This window comes from Rhea americana, unplaced genomic scaffold (assembly GCF_003343005.1).
Source record: "Rhea americana isolate MKP2758 unplaced genomic scaffold, rheAme1 scaffold_11, whole genome shotgun sequence".
Lineage (NCBI taxonomy): Eukaryota > Metazoa > Chordata > Aves > Rheiformes > Rheidae > Rhea > Rhea americana.
In genome coordinates, this window is record NW_028185150.1 from 4,600,005 (window position 1) to 4,622,308 (window position 22,304).

Here is a 22,304-nt window from a genome sequence, read left to right on the forward strand (position 1 = left end):
GTTTAATTGATACAATTTTGATTGTACTAGTAGATGTGCTGCATGTGATACAGCTTATTTACTATTCTTTTCCAGTACGGCCAATAGCAAGTATACAAAAATCACCCCCTAAATTGTAAGATTTGCTTATGAGGGAAGCATACTGGATTTACAAAATGCAGTCTGCCTCTTTATTTACCTGCTGGTTCTTTGGGTTTTTTTCTGAGTTTAGGGTTCATGCTCTCCTTTTTTTTTTTTTTTTTTTTTTTTTTTTTTTTTAATTTTTTTTTTTTTTTTTTTTTTAAAGACTAACCAGTTTCCTGTTCAATTTTAGGGCAGCTGAAACTTTCAGGAGTAGATCAAATACCACAACAATTTTAAGGCAATAATGCAAGCTGTCAGCTTCAGTCTGCAGGTATTTTCCTAACACCATGTGATATATGACAGCAGATAGATGTTGTTGTAAACAAGAATAGAGTGATTGCTGCCCACTTGTGCAGTTTAGAGTTTGAGACTTGCTCCTGTTGTGTCACTTGTTTTGCTGTGTCAGTGATTTTTATTTTGATGATTGGAGAAAGAAACTGAAAAACTTACACACATTTTTAATCTACTTGAGCCTTGTTGATATGTACAATGTAGTCATTTGGTAACGTTTTCACAAGTGGCAAAAACTTTATGTTGTAGTTTTCCAGTTATTTTGAAATTCTTCCACAGAATTCATAGAGTAGCAGATAAGGATAGGTGAAATTAAGTGGGACAAATGAGAAGCCTAAAATGGGTACACGTAGTAAAGTGGGTGGAATTTCCACGCTGCTGTGGTCAGAATCTGTTTTCTGTATTGTTTCTTTCTTAGCTGAGCTTTAGGGAACTTTGCAAATAAAAATTCAGCTTAAGTATTGGGCATGTGGCTTGTAGGATTTTGCTCTGACTGCTCTTTCTGCCAGGAGAGAAGACCTGCACTTCTTTTTCTCCTGATCCACAGTAACAGTAGAAGATGTGCCACAGTGAGCCAAAAGGGAAGCGAGACCATCACCCAGTCGGGGTCCAACATCTGCTGCCTGTGAGCCCTAGAGGGAACCAGGCTGTCCTCCAAGGGCAGAGTGTCCACCTGCTTTCTGTTTCGCCAGTCTGTTACCAACTCTTTAGAAATGGGTGTTTCTAAGGCCAGTATAAAAAGGGTATCTGTGTACCTTGTCTCTTCCTCAGTGCTAGTTCCACGTCCACGCTCCAAACAGCTATTGGAGTGTGTTTCTGTTGAAGGACAGTAGGTTCTGCAGCATCACAGTGTTATAGCTCAGGCTTGCTGAAAGTCAGTGGGGTGTGTTTTGGGACAGGGGGAATGCCCCAAATCCATAGGGCCAAGTCACTACTGGAGCAAGGAGCTGAACTAAGTACTCACTGTACTTAGGAGAGTGGTCTCATCTTGAGTATAGCTTTGCGCAAGTTGCAAAGTATCCAGTGGCTTTGAGTGCAATTATAAGAAACTGCAAGTCAGTAACTCTTACCTGTGTATAGAACAAGTTAACTCCCTTCAGCATAAATTCAGTAATTGAGCTGATTAGTATATGGGATTTTCCTGATGTTTGAATGCTTTGTTGTTCTGTTCATACTTTTTTGAAGAAGGTTATTTGAACTTTACACCTTTTCAAAATATCTTAAGCCCTTGGAACAAGCTTTATTTCAGTGTTTTAAAAGTTGATGCTGGAAAAACAAGGTAGAAATTTGAAATAAATTCAAATCTATTTACATAGATTTAGGTCTGGCTGGTCTGAAAAAGTTTTATCTAATAGGATGCTTGAATTTGACTGCTCGCAGCTGTTTTAGGGACTATGTAGGATAAAGATGAGACTATATTTTCAAAACTTTCAGGAATCATTATGCTCAAAATTTGAGAAAGTGTTTTGGTTTATGATAAAATGGATATTATCAAATATGACAGCATTTTTTAAAAAAATAACAGTTTTTGAGTCCTGTCAAAAAAATCATGGTCCTTCTTTAGATCTGTTTAATGAAAGGAGATTGTTAGAGAGAGAGATGTACATATATATTTCAGTATTTTCAGTTAAAATGTATACAGAGAATTATAGTATGTGTAGGTGCTATGCTGACGGTTTAACTGAAGTTTCCAAGTTTGATTCTTAAAATTTCTAATACAGTAGAATAAGCCAACAGCAAAATCTGCAGATTTTCCATATCTTTTTGAAGGTTTTAAATCAAGATTGACTGCTTTGGTTGAAGATATGCTGTAGGTAGATGTAATTGTTGGGCTTGACAAAGGATCAAATTGGGTAATATGAAGCTGGATGAAATTACATATTCCAAATCATGCAGACAGTCAAGATGATCTAATGGTCTCCTGATTTTAAAATCCTTTGATTTCTTTTCCTTGACGTCTTTCTTCTGTATTTATTTATAAAAAATGTATGTATATGTATGTATATGTATGCATAAAAGAATTATGTGTGAGAGATTGGTCAAAGATGTATTATAGGCCACATAAGGGCGTTTTACCAGCTGAATGGAGAACACATTGTAAGCACATGATGGTATTCAACATTTTTGATCTACAAGCCATTACTCTTACAGGATCTTAAAGTTCAAGAATATTTTCAAGATTAAAATCTATTGCACTCCAAGACAGATACCGATGAGTATGTACTGCAGTTACACATGCAAGCAAGGTCACTACTTACATAGGTAGTCATATGTGAAATAAATATTGATAGTTAATTACTGAAACTTTTCAGTGACATCATGAAACTGTGTCCTTCAGCAGTTCACTTCTTTCTGACATTTATGCATTACTAACTACTTGTGCCTGCTCTTGTACTTTACTTATGATACAGTGTACATTTCAGTCAAATGCTTAGAGTTCCCAAGCTGAAGTTTATTCACCTTCAATTTTCCATTCTCTGGAGTGAGAAGGCGGCAAAGGCAAAGCTGCAGAGTACTGGCTGTTCATCTTGTCAGTCCTGCGCCTGGTCATCCATTATTTTGTACAAAGGAGGGGATTACAGAAAGGCTGGGTTTGGGCCTACCTCTAATGGTAAAGCTTAAACTCCTGGAGAAAAAAAAAAGATCTTTTGTYTTACCTAAAACACTGCATGCTGGTTGTCTGGGTCTCCCATGTCTTGAATACCTTTGTGCTTAACCAAGGTACTTTTTCAGATGATTTGTGAGTCCAGTCTTGAAAGGTTTCTGATCCTCCCTGCTAAGGCTCTTTGGAGAATATATGAAAACTGATGAGTTTAATTTACTGACAGAAGTGCACTTGCTAGTCAACTCTTCCCTGCTTTTCTGCCTTCCTTCTGCTTACTGCTCATGTTTGTGCTCAGAGCCCAGGGATAAGGGCTGTTTCTACTTCATGAAAAGCACAAGGGTGCTGAAAGTCCCACTTTCTCTCTTCCTATTTCCGTGCTTGGTTGTTTGTCACTTTATTTCCTGAAGCTCCCTTTCTCCTTCCTGTGTCAGGCAGAAACAGAAATTTTTTAAAAAAGTTGATATATGCTGTAAGAAAAAAGTATACTTTTGTCTTTGATGTCATTTGCTCATTTATATAACTTTTACATTTTTGAAAGGGAAGACCATTATATAGTAATTGCATCCTGAGGTTTTGTAGGCAGTTTTGGAGTAGCAGGTATAAAGCTGTCAAAGCTCTGCTTGTTAAAATCTGCACGTCAGCACTGCGCTGGCTCTAGCTCTTTCTTCAGAGATTTTTTTTTTTACATAAACCTGTAGCAGCCATAGTTAATCTAGGTAAAGAGAAGGAAAAATGTAGTCTTAGTCTGCTCCCAAATTACAAGAGATTCAGCATAAATATTTAATAACTTTGAGTGGGGAAGAGCAGGAAAAAAGCCTTCCTTTGCTTTTTAACTTGAGACAATACTTGAAATCGTTCACTCGTTTGTCAAATTGCTCAGTTTTCTTGCAGACATATGTTGTGGCTCTGCTTTTACTCTAAATAGGAGGGAAATATAAATAGAGGGCTTTCTGCTGCAACTGATGACTTAGAAACCAGACGTACAATATATTTATGGATGTTAGAGTATGGTAGAATTTTTGACAAAACTCCTTCTTCCCCCTCCCAATCACCTTTGTGAGAAATTGAAGGAAATTTTTCTTTCTAAAGCTTTACTGTTTTGTTTAGATACCTCTAAATAAGATACTTACCACTTTGGAACTTTGACTTATCTAAAGAGACTTGCATGTGAGAACCATGCCCTTCCTAGTTGTATATGAYTTATAATTTTCACTATATTGCTGTCTAATCTACAACCACCCATATTAAAATAAATACAGACAATCCTCTTTTGTATCTTCCTTTTTCTTTTCTCATTTTAATACATTTTCCTCTGCATGTGTTCATTTGTCATAAGCTGCTTGGATAGCTTAGGGAAACTGGTCAGTGAATAAAGATCCTCAATATCATATACAGTGGAGAGTTTTTATCCTGAGTGATGCTAATGTTTTTGCTAAATAGCATCTACTGTGGAACACATCGGTCAACTTGTACAGTTAGTGTTGTCTTGGCTTCAGCAGGGACCTAAAATCATAGAAATATCAAAGATACCAAATTGTATCTTGAATGGGACCTACACAGTGTTTCTGTGGGATCAGTGCTTGTGGTAAGGAAAGAGTAGCCATGCTATGAGATATCATTTGGTATGTAGTGCGGGGCTTTAGCATCTAAGTTATTAGATAAAAGAAATTTCTCTAACACCCCAGAATTTACTTAGAATCTGGAGATCTTACAAGAAACGTAAGACTAACTATTGCTATGGAGAATCAAATGCCGTGAGTTCCCAACACAGTCAAAAAAGATGCATTTTAATAGTGTACCATCACTTAAAGATTTTGAAAAACAGAACAATTACTGAAACAGTAAAAAGATAGGCTAGCTTGTCTTTGATCTTTCTATTATTCTGCTGAGTTAATGGAAACAGGAAGTCTGGACACAGAACAGAAATGTGGAGATGCATCTGACAGAGTAAAGGAGAAAATCGAAATCTAGTAAAGGGCAAACAACTAATTTATTACAGGTCGTGTAAAGTGTATTACGTTACTAACTGTCTTTTTGCAATGATAGTTAATAGAACAAGCCTGTAGAATCCTTCTGTTTTTTGCCAGCTATTGTTTAAATGTTTTATTTTGTCTTTTGTGGTGGTACTTTAAAACAAAAATTCTTTTTGAATTTATTTTAACCTGGATTATGTCTAATTCTTCTCAAAAGAATCAAAAAATATTTCCCATAGTTGTAGTTTTCTGAAGCAATGATTACAAATGCTAGAGGAATTTATGTTCTGACTGTATCAAAAATGAAACTTCTATTTGATAGCAGTCCTAATGAGGCAATTGATGGGGCTTTCAAGGACTAAGTGACTCAAAAAGAACAACCCATACATATACATATATAGCAACTTCTGTCCAACCCCCCTACTATAGTGTTTACAAACTGGAAACTTGTTTTTGACGTGGAGACAGAAGCTCGATTGGCACAGAGCCTTCTTTGATTCCAGCTGGTGAATTTTATTAAATACTTCTGGAGAGCATTGGGATGGGCACTTTGTCCACTTCTTGGAGGACTTCTTCCTCCCGCATTGCTAATCCAGCATTAAATTTATTTTTCTAAAGATGGAATGCCTGTATGCCAATGCACACAGCATGGGGAATAAACAGGAGGAGCTGGAGATCTGTGTGCGGTCACAGGACCATGATTTCATTGCAATTACAGAGGGATAGCAATGGTGGGATAGCTCGCATGACTAGAATGCTGTCATGGATGGCTATGTGCTTTTCAGGAAAACAGGCCAGGAAGGCAACGTGGTGGAGTTCCTCTTTATATGAGAGAGCAACTGGAATGCATCGAGCTCTGCCTGGAGATGGAAGAGGAGCTAGTCAAGAGCTTATGGGTGAAAATCAAACACGGGGAACACTGTGTGGGTGTCTACTACAGGCCATCTGATCAGGAAGAGGAAGTCGATGARGCTTTCTAGGGACAGCTGGAAGTAGCCTTATGATCATAGGCCCTGGTTCTTGTGGGGGACTTCAACCACCCTGACATCTGTTGGAAGGACTACACAGCAAGGCACAAACAGTCCAGGAGGCTCCTGCAGAGCAGTGATGATAACTTCTTGACACAGGTGGTGGAGAAGCCTATGAGCAAGGGTGTCCTGCTGGACCTTGTCCTAACCAACAAAGAAGGACTGGCTGGAGACGTGGAGGTTGGGGGCAGCCTTGGCTGCAGTGACCATGAGATGGTGGAGTTCAGGATCCTGCAGGAAAGAAGTAAGGCAATATGCAGGATTGCAACCCTGGACTTCAGGAGAGTGGACTTTGGGCTCTTCAGAGACCTTCTTGGAGGAATCTCATGGGTTAAGGCCCTAGAAGGAAGGAGGGTTCAGGAGAGCTGGCTAATATTCAAGCATCACTTCCTCCAAGCTCAAGAGCGGCACATCCCTATGAGTAAGAAGTACACCAAAAGGGGCAGGAGACCTGCATGGGTGAGCAAGGAGCTCCTTGCAAAACTCCAACAGAATAAGAAAGTACATAGAATGTGGAAGAGGGGACAGGCTACTTGGGAGGATTATAAGAACATGATCAGAGTATGTAGGGATGTGATGAGGAAGGCTAAGGCCCATTTGGAATTAAGTCTTGACAGAGATGTCAAGGACAACAGGAAGAGCTTCTTCAAATACATCAGCAGCAGGAGGAGGACTGGGGAAAATGTGGGCCTGCTATTGAATGGGGTGGGGGCCCTGGTGACAAGGGACACAGAGAAGGCAGAGTTACTGAATGCCTTCTTTGCTTCAGTCTTCACTGCTAAGAGCAGTCCTCAAGACTGCCAGAGCCTGGAGACAAGGGAGAAAGTCTGGAGAAAGAAAGACTTCCCTTTGGTTGAGGAGAATTGGATTAGAGACCTTCTGGGCAGGCAAACTTGACTTTTAAAAATCCATGGGTCCTGATAGGATGCACCCACGGGTACTGAGGGAGCTGGCAGATGATGCTACTAGGCTGCTCTCCATCATCTTTGAAAGGTCCTGGAGAACTGGAGCGGTGCCTGAGGACTGGAAGAAAGTCAGTGTCACTCCAGTTTTCAAAAAGGGCAAGAAGGAGGACCCAGGCAACTACAGGCCAGTCAGCCTCACCTCCATCCCTGGCAAGGTGATGGAACAGCTCACTCTGGATGTCATCTCCAAGCAGATGGAGCAGTAGACGTTGTGTACCTTGGCTTCAGTAAGGCTTTTGACACTGTCTCTCAGAACATCCTCAGAGGTAGGCTCAGGAAGTGTGAATTAGATGAGTGGACTGAGAGGTGGATTGAGAATGGGCTGAAAAGCACAGCTCAAAGGGTTGTCATCAGTGGTGCGGAGTCTAGTTGAAGGCCTGGAGGTAGTGATGTCCCCCAAGGGTCAGTACTGGGTCCCATCCTCTTCAACTTTTTCATCAATGACCTGGATGAGGAGACAGAGTGCCTCCTCAGCAAGTTTACTGATGCTACCAAGCTGGCAGGAGTGGCTGATACACCAGAGGGCTGTGCTGCCATTCAGAGAGACCTGGACAGGCTGGAGAGTTGGGTGGAGAGGAACCTCCTGAGGTTCAACAAGGGTAAGTGCAGAGTCCTGCACCTAGGGAAAAATAACCCTATGTCCCATTACAGGCTGGGGRCTGACCTCCTGCAAAGCAGCTCTGCAGAGAAGGACCTGGGAGTGCTGGTGGGCAACAAGTTGACCAAGAGCCAGCAATGTGTCCTTGTGGCCAAGAAGGCCAATGGTCTCCTGGGGTGCATTAGGATCTTGTTTAACATGCTCTAGGTAACCCTGCTTGAGCAGGTGGGTTGGACTAGATGATCTCCAGTAGTCCCTTCCTGTTACCTATTCTGTGATTAGGTGAATGTACAGTCTTAGAAATTTAATGTTGTTTGTTTTCCTTCACAACAAGCTTTTTTGGATAATCATTTCTTCTAGGAGTATATACTTATACACATGTATCTATTAATATACTTATACACATGTATTTATTAATTGTTTGTTTTGAAATAACTTTTCATAATAAAATTTTCTCTCAGCTTACCTGATACTTGAGGACTGTAAAGTGGTAAAAAAAAACTTTGTGGCAAAAATGAATCAAGGTAATGAATCATGGATTCAAAAATGAATCATGGAGGTACTGGAGAGTGTCCAGTGTAGGGCTACGAAGATGATCAGAGGGCTGGAGCACCTGCCCTATGAGGAACGGCTGCGAGAGCTGGGCCTCTTCAGCCTGGGGAAGAGAAGACTGAGGGGCGATCTGATCAGTGTGTACAAGTACCTGAAGGGAGGATGTCAAGGGGACAGGGACAAACTCTTTTCAGTTGTCCCGTGTGACAGGACAAGAGGCAACTGGCAGAAATTGAAGCACAGGAAGTTCCGCCTGAACGTGAGGGGGAATTTCTTCCCTGTGAGAGTGACAGGGCACTGGCATAGGTTTCCCAGAGAGGTTGTGGAGTCTCCTCCTCTGGAGATCTTCAAGGCCTGCCTGGATGCAACCCTGTCTAACATGCTCTAGGTGACCGTGCTTGAGCAGGTGGGTTGGACTAGATGATCTCCAGAGGTCCCTTCCAACCTTACTGATTCTGTGATTCTATTCTATGATTCTAAGCCTTAAGAAGTTACAAACCACATGGGAAAAGTGAGAAAACATAGTGCAGTATTAATAAAGACTGTGACTATATTTTCCAAAACTTGAAATGTTTACCTTGGACAGGTGAGCAAGATGAATATTTGAAAGAAAAAGTGTGTTGATGGATTCTAAATCACCAAATGGTGACAGAGATACTTGCACATCCTTGCTCTATTCCAGTGCATAAAATATTCTTGGATATTTTTACAAGTATGCTATGAAGCCTATGATATGATTATGTGATGTGGCTGTCAGATACTTCAAATGCATAGCATGGTGAGACTTTCTCAGCCAGCTAAAAGTTTTTTATCTAGCTCCTTATCACACAAGATTAGTGAATTACTTACACTTTTAGATAGATCACCAGGAGCTGTTGAGTTTATCACCATGACTGAAGGTCTTATCTGCCAGAAGCCATTTTCTCTGATTTGCAGCAATTCAGGAGATGCAGTGTTTCATGGTTGGTGTTATCAGGCCACTGACAACAGAGCTGAGCTTGTGACTCTGGATTAATCCACGTATTACGGGAATTTGATCCATCATTATCTAGTGATATATTCTGTTCTTTATGTAAGCTCTTAGCCCCATGCATCACTTTAATAGCTTTTCAATTGGGATTAACCCAGCATCTTTCCCTTCTCTCTCTAGGCATTATATTCTGTGACTCTCCTTTTCTTTCTCCTTCCCTCCCACCTAGCACACACAGAGGCTGCGTTATGCATGTGAACATGCATGCTGTAGCTCCCTGGGGAGAGAAGAAGTACCTGGGTGGACCCCCAACCTGGTGCGGAAAGGGAGACAGGCAAGACGCTGGTGGCGGGGTTCATGAGGGCAGCCAGTACCTGCCCACTGCAACAGCAGTTCCACTAGRCCTTGCTGACCTGGTGTTCAGACTTGCCCTTCCCTACCGCAGCTGCATATCGCCGCTTCTTCTCTGCCCAGCCATGTGGCTGCTCCTGCATGTCCCACACCAGCGTGTGATTTAGGAACGTTCAGCTGAGACCTGAAATACTGTTGCAGGGGACATACTTGCCAATCACCAGTTTGGGTATTTGGGCTATTTTTGGCTATTTTTYTATGAGCAGCTTAATCCAGCTCGGCCATCCTGTTCTGGTTCTCTCCTCTGTCCGTGCTCGAAGAAGTGTCTTGTTTAGTTGGAAATGTGAAAATTTTGGTATTTTTGTTTTCCTCCTCACTCTTTGTCTTTTTGTATTAAAAGTGCACAGTGCTGCAACTCCCTTAGAAAAGATACAGTTAAAGAACTGTACATGGAAGAGAATACATGGGAGGCCTCATTTCCTTGGGCTAATAAACCCACCAAGGAGATTTAAGTGCTGGACAGGGCAAAAAGGAGGCTTGCCCGCACTTGGGGACAGCAGGTAATTTTGTCAAAACCCTCATTTGGCTTTTGGATTGCTATGTAGGTAGGACTTAAACTCTTTGAAATCTCTCATCTGTTTTGCTAGACCTGGCATATTAGTATGTATGTTGGGATGCACTAGCTGTATCTTCCAAGTTAGTTTTAATGTTGAACGTGCAAGAGTGAGAGAGAAAACAGACTTAGCTGTGTAGAACAATGCTGGAAATTAAATAAAATGGTAGGAAGACTTGTTGACATAAGCACTCAGTTCCTTTTAAGAAATCAATGCGGCCTCAGATAGCATCATGAATACGGCACTAATGGAAGCTGTTACCAGAAGTGAGCAATTAATGCTGCAGGCCTTTTCCGAGGCYGGCACTTCAGGGACATAAAATCTAAATGGCCGAGTATCGCCCATGCACAGAGGGATAGAAAGTGATGATGAACCCTGTAAGACAATATTGCATTTGCGGTTTATTCAGTGCCTGCCTGAGTGGCAGCGACTTTTGAGAACTGCAGTATGTGAATTATAAATACTTCCTTTTATCATTTATAATTTACTCCTGGGTCAGAGTAATTTACTGGCTGAAGAGCACTGGGCTTGACAGCTGATTGTGTGAAAGCATGTTATCTCTTCTGTTATCTGTGTTTGCTCCTGCTGTCCATATTTTACTGTACAATCAGTAGAATGGAGTCTTCCTTTCCCATATAATTATGCAATGATAGTTTTCATTGCACAGACTGACACCATGGAATATTTCTGTGGCATAGTTGTTTCTTTTTCCCCCTTCATCTTTTATTATTTGTCCAGTATTGTCCTACATAGCCTTTAGTTCCGTAGAGGGCAAAAATAATGCTGTTGTCCGGACAAAGCTGTCTGACTGCTGCAAATCATTAATGCAAGACTAAAATAAAATAAATAACCTTAAATGACCCCTCCTTGTTTCCCAGCTGAGCTAGCATGCTAGAAAAACCATTTTTGACAAATGTATTTTTGAGCTCACTACAGCATACMTTGCAGGGTAAATTTTCAGTGTAGTGGAGATTTATCCATGCTATTTCCTTTAAAACTGTTAAAGCTTCCACAGCTGCATTCACACATACAACCTTGAATTATACTCCTCTTACTTTTTTCTTCTTATCTTTCAGATGTGCTTGTATATTTCTTAACCAAAGGAAAGAGCAGGAAAGCTCTTTATATAATTGTATAAATTAAAATATAGCACTTGGGGCTAAACTGATAATTAAGGGCTTAGGAATTTGAGTTTGAAGACAGTGATATCCTTCATATAAATGATGCTCTTAAGGACCCAATTTGATTTATCAAATTAGTTCTAAAAATGGGGTAATACTCATTATAAGTGGAAAATTGTCATATGTTGCTTCTGTTGTTCATTTCTGGCCTTTCTGCTAAGGTAAGTCCATCAGGTGGTTTGTAAGGGTAAAGTTGTGCTGTTTTTTGTTTGGTTGTTTTTTTCTTCCCAAATAACTCATGAAATTCGTTTCTTGAGCTATTGCATTTTGGAGTAACCACACTGCAGCTTCCCTTTAAGCTCATCATTTCAGTTATCCTTGGGGAGATATACAACTTTATCACCTAACTCTGGGAAAGATAAAAGCATAAAAGTCTGCCGTTCCTGGCCGCATAGTGCCTATCCAGAGGCCACAGTTACCAGRTGCCAGTTGAAGTCAGAGCCTTGGGCTAAGTATTTCCTCTTCCATGYTTGTGTAATCTGTAAATAAAGATCAGCTTCTCACATTGAAGATAGAGTGCTCTTGTATACTGTAGCTTACATGTCAGATATGATATATTTTGGGGTATCACTGGTGACTGTTAAATTCCATAAGAAGTAAAAAGGGCAGGACTCCAATGCTTTCAATTGTTTGTTCACATCTTTCTTTTTCCTGAAAGTCTTTGCTGCTTCAAATGAGGGTAAAATAAGTCGATCATCTGAATCTAAAGATTACTTCTCTTGGTTTTGAGTAAGTTGGTATTGTCGCATCACTGTGCCTCTCTTCAGTAAAAACTACTGGGAAGGTCTGGGTTAAAATGTGCTGCTGAAAACCCTGTGACTGAGGAAAACACATAATCTGATTGCCTGTCTTGTTAGGCTTATTAGGAATTAGATGCATCTTTCATGACTTTTATTCAGGAAATGAGGAGATAAATAAGGGCAAGGATATTTCTTGCGCTAGTAGGCTTTCATATAGTAAGGTGTTTTTGTGCATTATCACGTTGAGCTGGATTGTTGCTCTCCTCGTTTGGGGAGTATCTCCCTGTATTCATGCCCGTAGTTTTTTGGCTTTCCTGAGCCCCTGCATCTTGTCTGTGAAGGCCAGTCATCTCCACTCCAGTGACATCTGTGTATGGTTGGGCTTGCAACTAGATTTCCCACAGTGTAGTACAGTGCTAGTTTTCAGTTTCAACTATACAAAAATTGCTAAAAACTTTTCTAGTGAGGGCATGTTCTTTAATTTTTGTGCTGTATTAGAAGATTGCTCAGTGATTGAGGTGTTCAGAAAGACCTGCAAGTAAAATTTGTTTACAAAAGCTAATTCCATAATGTTGCATAGTGAAATTTTTATAGTAAATATATACATAAGCAAATTTATTAATAGCCGCAGATGAAAAAAAGAAATCATCCTTTCATCCATTCTTATGTCAGCAGTCATTAAAATGAATTACAAGCAGATGTTCAAACATGCAGAATTAAGTATGGCATTTGCAAGAGGTCATTCATGCAAGATAGCGTATAGAAGAGTATTCTTTTGCTGAGTAAATAGCAACTGTCTTATTGTAATGTAATTTTGTGTGGAGGTTTTCTTTTTTTAATTAAATAACAAATGCATTGATTTCTTTCACCTTCCTTGTTTCAGTTTTATAGATAGGCAATTATTTCTTCATTGTAAAGGAAAAAAAAGGTTTGTTACAGATACTTTGCTTCTAGAATAATGTGCTCATTCCAGTTAGGTTTTGATCATCCAGAAGCATGTTTTTTAATTTTCAAATTTAATAGAAAATAATAGTTACAGCTGGCACTTCTTACTACTGCCAAAATTCTTCAATTAAATACTAAAGAATGGGTTTCTAATATACCTTCAAGTAATTTAAACTATTGGAAAGTGCTGATTATGAGCAGGAAGGAAATCCTGCTGATAGGTTATAACATTTTCATTAATTAACAACAATAGGCACAGTTTTAATTGCTTTTTGTATTTTCAAGGCATTATGTGATATCYCGTTCTTGCAAAATTTTTACAGAAAAATATTCTTATCACTATTTCAAAGGGCACAACAATAAAAGAAAGAGGTTGTCRGTGTATCTATCTTGTGAGCAGTTACTGTCATCTGTAATCTCAGTGAATTTGTAAATCCTAAGAGCCGTAAGAAATTTGCCCAGAGCTCTGAAGTGAGTCAGGATTAGAGCTGGCAATTGCCAGATCCGAGCTCAGCCCTTTCCACCTCACTGCTTTCAGTTGTTGCATCCTAATATTTTGCTTGATTTTGTCCTCAGGGCAGGGCTTAAAAATTTTATTAGAAAATACTGGAAAACTCAGTCAATGGCTTCTTTTTCTCTGCCCTGCAACCTCTCTATTCAGCTCCATGGGGTTGATTTTTAAACCTGTTCTTATAGCCCGTGGCCCAGTCTGACGGTGCCGTTTAATGAGCTTTATTGCCATGCCACTGGAAATGCAAGCAGACACACTGACAACTGTCCCAACACACAAACGAACCTAAAGTTGTTCCCAGATGTCCCTTTGCAACCACGTTTCTGTGCACAAGAGCAGGCTCTGATACTGAACTGTCGAGTAATTGGCAGCAAGGTGGAAGATCTGTTCCTGCTGCGATTCRAGGTATTTCTCTTGTAAGAAGCCCAGAAGAAATATGGTTTTGTGGCTGGGGAAGGCTCATACTCTGCCCAGACAGGAGTTGGAAAYGTGAGAGGTGCCTCTTGAGGAAGCAGTTTAGCTCTGTAAATCTTGCCACATTTTTGATATTTTTGTCATTGCATTATTTTGCTAGTTCAGTTGTCAATTAATGTTATGAAAAACTGCCTTTAGAGTTGTGTTTCTGCCTCATGAGTGACTTGTTTTGTCTGTTTTCCAGATCTGCTTTCATTTTGTGGTGGTATGATGTTTGTTACTGAATTCAAGTATTATGTTTAACTTTTTAGGTCAGTGACATTTTAAAATATATCATGTCCTAACTAAAACAAGAATGYGAAACTGGATGTTATTCCTGCCTTGCCTGAGAGCCTGGACTTTCCATTTATCTGAACAGAAATGCTGTTTTTATTGTGATTTCAATTTACTTTTTCTAGAGTGGAGTTATATTAATCTTGCCACTGCATCTCTGACTATGTGAGTAACTTGACACACACAGTCACTGGAACCGTTCACATGTGTAAAAACCCTTGTGCGATGGGGATTGAAATCCCCTGTACAAATAAACGCGGTGTTTATAACCGTGCAGTGCTTCTTAGCAATATTAGCGGCTTCCTGACTGAAATAAGCACAGCTGGCAGGACTTCAGTGGTTAGATAACAGCAGAAGTGTTGTGTTTAATCTGGTTGTCATCTGGCTTTTCCCAGTGACAGCATTCAAGTAAACAGACTCAGAATTTCACTGTGAAACAAATGCAAATTGAGAAGTCCTTTCATTGACTATAGAATCCCAAACATCTATAAAAGATTTTCCTGCTTTTTTTCTGGCCTTCATAATTGTAGAACAAATAATGACCCTTTTGCAGACTTGCTTTATATTGTTGGGAAGGATTAAATTGGGAGGACAGGAGAAATTCTCCTTTGTTTATTAAACTGCACACAGAAACTAGGAATTAACAAAAAAAAAAAAAAAAAAAAAAAAAAAAAGCACTAGATTGGTATTTATTCAATTGAAACTGCCCAAGAGCTGCTAAGGTCTTTGTCTGGATTAGTTTTTACATAATAAAGAAGATACCACGGAAGTGGGTTACTTGGTCATAAATTTGCAGAGTTGCAGAAATGGAAATCCTAGTAATAGTTTTGGGGAATGAAAATGCATTTTTGTAGTGTCTTACCTGGCTCTTAGAAGCGAGAAGGAAAAAACAGGCAGGGTAATCCCACAAGTCAGTCACTGGAGGCACTTATATATGACCATGGCATGTTGAARGGGAGGAGCTTTGTTTTGATTACTTTTTTCCAATACAAAACAAAACTCCTGATCCAGCTTAAATAGATTTTCACAGGTGTTTGTAAGTTGACCTTGTTTGTGTTCGGTTTTTCTGTTATTTACATGGCAGTTTTCCTATTGCACATGTGTAGGGGTTTGTTGTGGGTTTTTGGTAGTAATAAGGTCAGATCAAGTATGGCCTTAAAAAAGTGTATCAGTCTTGTATTTTTCTAAATATGTCAGGTAGTCGTTCCTTTAATTCTTTACAGGAATCTCCAAAAGCCTTTTTGTGTGAAAGGGCTTGGACAGGCTTACTGGACATTGGTTAAAGGCCATTTATAAAAACATTTTAATAAAGGGGGAGTTACTGAAATCTGAAGGAAAATACATCACAGTTGAAATAATTGGATGTTGCATTTGAATGGCCTCTCAAAAAAAAAAAGTGCCTTGTTTTAAACTTCTCATTCTGTCATTGAATACAAGGTGTTGATTTCAGTCTAGGACATTTTGGCTCTCCTGTTTACATACTTCTGTGGCTGTTGTTTCTGCTTCAATTCTTCATCTCTGTTTGAGAACACTTGATGATTGCTGGACAAGAACATAGTATAATTGCCAGAGCCTGGAAGCTTTTAGAAATTGGACTTACTTTTGCTCTCAGATTTCTGTCATCTGTTGCTGATGTTGTTGAGTGGTGTTTCAAATAATGTTTTTCTTAACGATGCCGTTTTTGTCATGTTCTGACGTTTAAGTGCTGAACTGTAACATAAAAATATTTTTTGTGTCTGAATTGCTGCGAAGTAGTTTGTTGAGATGGCACTTTAGAAAGGAAGTGGTTCATTTAATTGGAAAGCTATATAGTAACTGTCTAAAGTTTCGACAAAACTTTATATTCATTATTCCATGACCCAAATCCATTCTTGTGCTCTGTTGTGGATGACTGGCAGTTCCTAATTTAATTTATCTGTATTCTTTTGCAAATGAGACTTAGCTTTGAATTTAATACATGCTTTTATACTATGATAAGTATATCAAAGAGTGCAGGAGAAGACAGATCATTAGATTGCTAAAGCAAGAGAAACTGGGACATTGTTAGAAGAAATTTAGAAAATGTCTGTGGATGCTATCTGTAGAAAACAAAATAAACAAGTATTCCTCATCTTTTTTTCTTTTTTTTGCCATGCTATTATAAATTCTGACTTAAGTTACTCTATGCTACATCAAATATTTCTCTTTACGTATGAATTAGCTGAAATTTTTCAGATTTTAGGTAGTTGAAAAGCATAATAGAGAATTATTTAAAACTATTTCTTCTGAGAGGTAATAACATCATGTATGTATCAATTTATTTACTTTTATCAAAATAGAATCTTTCCTAATATCTGGTGATCAGGTGGGATTTAAAAGCTGGCTATTTGAACAGCACAGTAATGGAAGTGCATACTAACCAGAGGTTAGTGTTGTTAACCAGCTTYTTTATTTGTGGAGGGTTTATGGATTCCTGGAGCATGAATTTAGCCTGGAGGCTTTTGTTTGTTTGCTCTCTTTGTTTGGTTGGTTTCTATTATCTGTCTTTCAAGCAGGAAAATCAGGGCAGCCCTTGATTTTAGGAAGGGAGATTTGGTTTTTGGTACAAAAACACAGTGCATGTTCTAGCCTTTGATCACATGCCTCAAGAACTCTAGTGTGATTGCTTAAGTGGAAGAAGCAAAGGACTTGTTAAGTGAATGGATTAAAATGTGAACCTACAAAAATTAGTAGATTTATTGACTATTCTTCTGGTAACACCTTCTGTCAAATGAAAGTATGAATAGTCTGTTTTCCTTGTTCATAGTGTTTTAAAAATGGATTACACTTAGGCATTGTTGCTAGTAAGAACTATTTTGATCCCACTATCTATTTGTGATCTGAGTCATCTAACAGCTGTTGTGCCCAGTTCTACTTAGTACATATTCAATCTTAAAACAATATGTGACTTGAATTTCACGCTTTTGTTTGATTTTTTTTTTCCTACTACCTATGTTCTGAAATGTCACTATGCAATTTTGTCTTAATTTTTTTTGACACCCATAGCATAGTCATAAATAAAAGTTTGCAGAGACTTCTAAGGTTTTTAGCTACAAAGTTTCTTGGAGATATGGCTGCATAAATTTAGACCTGAAGAGGATTTTTTCTGTCAGTCTCATGGAGAGTGACTTTTTGTACTTGAATCTTTTCTACAGACCTTACCTTTTGAGGAGTGCTTTCATTAAGGTATACCTAGCATGCTAATACTTAGAACTGCATAGCAATTATAGCAATACAAAATAGCAATGTATATATTAATCATTTTGAACAGAAAACAACTCACTTGGTTTCTCTCCAGCCTCGGGACATTTTAAAAAAAAAGTTACAGAAGGAAATACTTCACAGCTACCTTGCTGGGAAGAAGGTAGTGTGGGGCTGAAGCATGAGCCTGAGTGAGCATGTACAAATAACAGACTAATAAGTTAACATTATTCAACACTGGCTGTTAATAACAGGAAAAGCGTGTAGAAATAGCATGGAGCAGATAAGGCAATAGATACCCTCCAGGCAAGAAATAACATATGGAAGAGTAAAGTGGTAAAGTGARGGGTAAATATGAAGAGATGAAAGGCAGAGGAAGGAAGTGGTAGGAAAGAGTAGTGGAAGTAGCTTGCATACACTGAAGGAGGAGTAACAGAGGCCTCTGTTTCCAGGAAGGAGAAATCTGGATGGAAGTTAGCAATTTGTGGCAGGAGGTAAGCAAAGAGAGATTGTTCAGGTGACAAGGAACAGAATAGTCACAGGAGCTGCCAAGCTCAGTGGAAGGACTGCACAGTACTGTGTGGACAGCTTAAATGAGGGTGATGTGGTATTTTATTTTTATTTTATTTTTTTATTTGTTCAGAGATGGGAATGAAAGGAAGGGCAACTGCATCTGTCAGAATTGTCTCAGTTGTAAAGGTAATATGAGATCACAAAACTACTATGCTAGTTTGTCCTTATCTGTGTAACATTCTAGTCTTGAAACACAGATTATCTGTTCTGTAGGGAGCTGTAGGCCTCTCTGGACTGGTAGCCTCAAGACCATTTCTTCTACTCTCCTTTACAGTATGATTTTGGGCAAGTCACAGCACTATTTTTGTCTCAGCTGCTGTTATGTGAAATGCAGGTGGTAACAATATCCGGTTTTGTAAAATACTTTGAAAAATATGGGAGCTGTTTTGTTAATTTGTGTGTAGCCATGCTGTGCATAATTGAAATTGTAACCATTCTAAGGTTAAAAACAACATAGCATTTATTGTTAAGGGAACAATTTGGAAGAACAAGTAAGTATTATTCAGTATATTCGTGGTTGCATATCCTGTGTAGTTTCTGTTTTGTAGATGCTAGAGTGTTAAGTTTGAATTGTTTTATAGCAGCAAAGAATAGAGTTTAGACTATTTAGAATAATATATCAATTCTTTCTCTTTTTCAGAGGGAAACGAAAGGTCAGTTTCTCATAGATCACATCTGCAACTATTACAGCTTGCTGGAAAAAGACTATTTTGGCATTCGATATGTTGACCCTGAAAAGCAGAGGGTATGTATATGAATTCTGACTGCATTTGCTTTTAAATTGTTTTGTTCATCAAGTAGGCAAGATCTACTGCAAAGTTATGTATCTCTAAGCAATTATGCTCTGACCAGAATCCATAGAGGTTCCTAAAGTAGCTTTATTAAACTCATTTTATCCTCAACTCATCTATCCAGGTTTCAGGTAAATTAATGTATTCAAATTTGTTTAGTCTCCTGATCACTGAAGGTAGAAAAGATCTTTAGTCAGGACTCAGAGGTAACACTTATTCTTGCTCTAGGCTCTGGCAGTGCACTGGACTTGAGGATTTCTCTTTTTTTGTAGGGTGTATTTCTTGGGCAATATTGGCAGGAATTGTATTGAGCTTAACAGCAAAAGATACTCTGTTTTGCTTTTCACAGGGGACATAAAGTTGGATATCTGTAATACAGAATAATTGCCAGATTGGAAGGATTCTTCATTTCTCACTATAAACATCTTTACATCATATTTGAACAACAAAATTTATTATGCTTACAGGCCTGTGCTCTACGAATTTGTGTGAATAGTGGTTAGGTGAAAGACAGACTTACAGTTTGTCTTTTTTAGGTGATTTGCTGCTGCTAATCCATTTGGATTTCAAATGAATGTTGCTGTTTGAGAGTGGGAAAGGATGGACAACACTGGAAGCAGACATTTTCAGACAATGAATTGCAAATTTCTTCCTTACTGTCAGACACTGCTGCTCTTAGGCCTAAATTAAGGCTTACATATGATTTTAAAAAGCATAAATGTATAGCATGTAAAAGCATGTAAAGGCTTTTAAACTCTGGAAATGAGCACCGATTTGAAACTGGTATGATTAAGGAGAAAATCAGTTTGGTATTTACTTTTGCTAGACACAGATAAGTTAACGTTTGGCAAAAATCACTGGAATTAGGACTCTTTGCTTAAGCCTAAGGAATTAGAATAGTGTGGCAAAGCTCCAGTAGGTCATTTCCATGGCATCTTCCTTTTTAGTAAATTAGTAGTTATTCTGATTGGTGTACTATATCTTTCATGATCAATAAAATTGAAAGGTGTTCACTTAGTAGAAACTGACAGAAATACGTGGACTGTTGGATTGAACTGTAATTAGACAGGACTTAACGAATACTTACTTTGTTGGGCCTGTCTTTGACAGTCACTCAAAAATTACTACAGAAAAGTTGGTTTACTTAACAGAAATCAAGACATCTGGTTATTAAAAATTTTTCCTTTACCTTTTCCTTGTAGAATACTATGAAAAAGCAATACCACTGTGAAAATTCTAAAAACCCATTCCCATTGCATGGAAATAATTATATTGTACTTTCTGATTTTCCAGATTTCCCAACCATATATTGATAAATTTGTTACAGTACCTTATTCCTGTTGGTTGTATAATTGCTTATATACATCTTGTAGTATAGCTAGCTCTGTTTTAAGTTTAAGAAAGATGCACTTCATCCTAAAGCTCAAGTTTGCACTTGGTTACTAAGAAAAGACAATTCTAGACAAAAAGATTTCATTTCTGATGATTTATGCACATATTTTCCCTCAGAAGAAGAAAATATTTCCTCTGCAACAAAACCCATATTCAGGGCTAAAATACAGAGAAATGTTATAATAAAGAAATACTGTGTAGTGTAGCTCTTCTAAATCTGTCTCTTGTCGTAGTTCTCTTACCTGAGTTTTACTTCCATAACACATATGAATGCATGAACACCTTCCAGCCAAATGTAGGAAGACTGAAATGTTCTCTTACGAGCAGGAAGACTGTTCCGACCTTAAAGAGACTCAAAGAGACTTAAAGAGGCAGTATAACAGGCAAGTATATTAAGGCCTAAACACTGTTGCTAGATAAAGTTCATCAGCAAGTGACTCATGATCACAGACATAAATTGCGGCAGGTGTAAGATAGAGTAGGTCACAGAGAGGAGGGTCCATCATAATAACTGCCTTACTGGGAAGAGTAAGTCTGATCAAGGAAAAAGGGAGAGACATTTCCCGAAATATATTTAGATGTGTTGAAAATAGAAACAATAACAAGTAAAGTTAGTAAAGGTCTGTAAATGGAATTCACCAGGTGTTTTGTTTGGAAAATAATACATCCATTTGCATTTCTAAAAGAACTTCTTTCTAAACTTACATCTGGTGGTTTGACTGAGAGCAATTGTTTTGAAGGGAAGTGATAGTTCATTGTAAATCAGTTTAATGCTGAGTGTGGCAGTATACTTCTGTGCTCCACAGGCAAACAAAGAGAAGTGTAGAGCAATGTATAAAACAAAAATCTCCTGGTCCAGTTTCTGTAGTGATAGTGTATCATAGTRGTCAAGATAGTGATAAGCCACCAGCATGATACGGCAATCAAAAAAGTTAGAAGTAGCAGATGAAGTGTTTTCGGGAAAGTATTAATGTCATTATACAAGACAGACCTCAACTATTCTAATCTCTGCATCCACATTGAAGAAAGATTGATTTAACTGAATCAGCAGAAGGAGCATTAGAATGCCTGTTTATGTATATTAAGAAGTGTGCAACCTATGCAGTGCAGCAAAGCAAAGGATAAGAGGATATAGCTACCATTTATAGATGAGACAGAATGTAAACTAGAGAGAAAAATAAGTGTTTAAACCAATGAGATGTATTCTCGTTTAAGCTAATGAGGGCAGTATGTGCTGCAACAGCCATAACAGGAGCAGTGGGGGCAAAAATTTAACTGGGTTTGACATGAATTTTTATCATTTTAAGAAAGGGATTGTATTACAYGTTAAGAACTATAGCTAAATATTAGACTTTATTCTCTGAAAACTCTTTTAAAGAATATGTACTAAAGCCTAAAACAAGAAAGCATAATATTTTTTAAGAGAGTTACTAATGATACTGGACACAGGAAGCAAAAAATTCCTATTGCTATTTTGTTTTACTTGGAATTGTGAATGCCTCTGTTCTAGTTATATTCTACTGCAAGTTTCTGCCTTTACACAAAAAAGGTTATATTTGTGGCTCTAAAGGATACTGCCTAAATTATGCATTTAATGTTGTCTTTTAATGTATTGTTCTTCGTTGGCTCTTTGCTAAGCTATATGAAAATGATAGTGTGTATATCTGTGTTCATGCACATAAACATATATAAGTATTATGTAAAATTTCTCCTGTTGACATTTAATGTGCAGCTTATGTCTACCTCCCATTTATTTGTGTATAATTCTTTTGTGCAGAAATTGTTCCAAAAGCTAATTTACCATCTTTCTGTTCCCTAATAATTGAGGAAGCTCAAGCAGGCAAAAGTACCAGCTTTAGTTTGTCTCAGATATGTATATTTCAGAGCATCAGACAAAATGTAACATTTTGACTTAGGAGTATTAAAATACTTGATTGAGTTTGAGAATTCAAAATATGAGATGTTTCAATATATCAGATGTTTCAAATGAAATGTTTCAGTATCTCTGCATAGAACATTCTGAACTTCTGACTCTGCAAAAAATGTTGATAATGGAACTAGTTGTCTTAGGTTGGAAAAAAATTTTGAAATATTTGCAGTGTTGGGAAATAGCTAAAATTTTTTATTGATTATTT

General features: G+C 38.2%; 1 protein-coding gene across 1 annotated transcript in view; it reads left to right on the plus strand.

Moving 5' to 3' along the window:
* The window catches only part of FRMD3 (FERM domain containing 3), a 142,588-nt gene that overhangs the window by 44,621 nt on the left and 75,663 nt on the right, over positions 1–22,304 (plus strand). Inside the window, exon 2 of the mRNA XM_085313451.1 lies at positions 18,627–18,731. Coding sequence (XP_085169577.1) covers positions 18,627–18,731 — 105 coding nt within the window. The remainder of the gene's footprint in view (positions 1–18,626; positions 18,732–22,304) is intronic.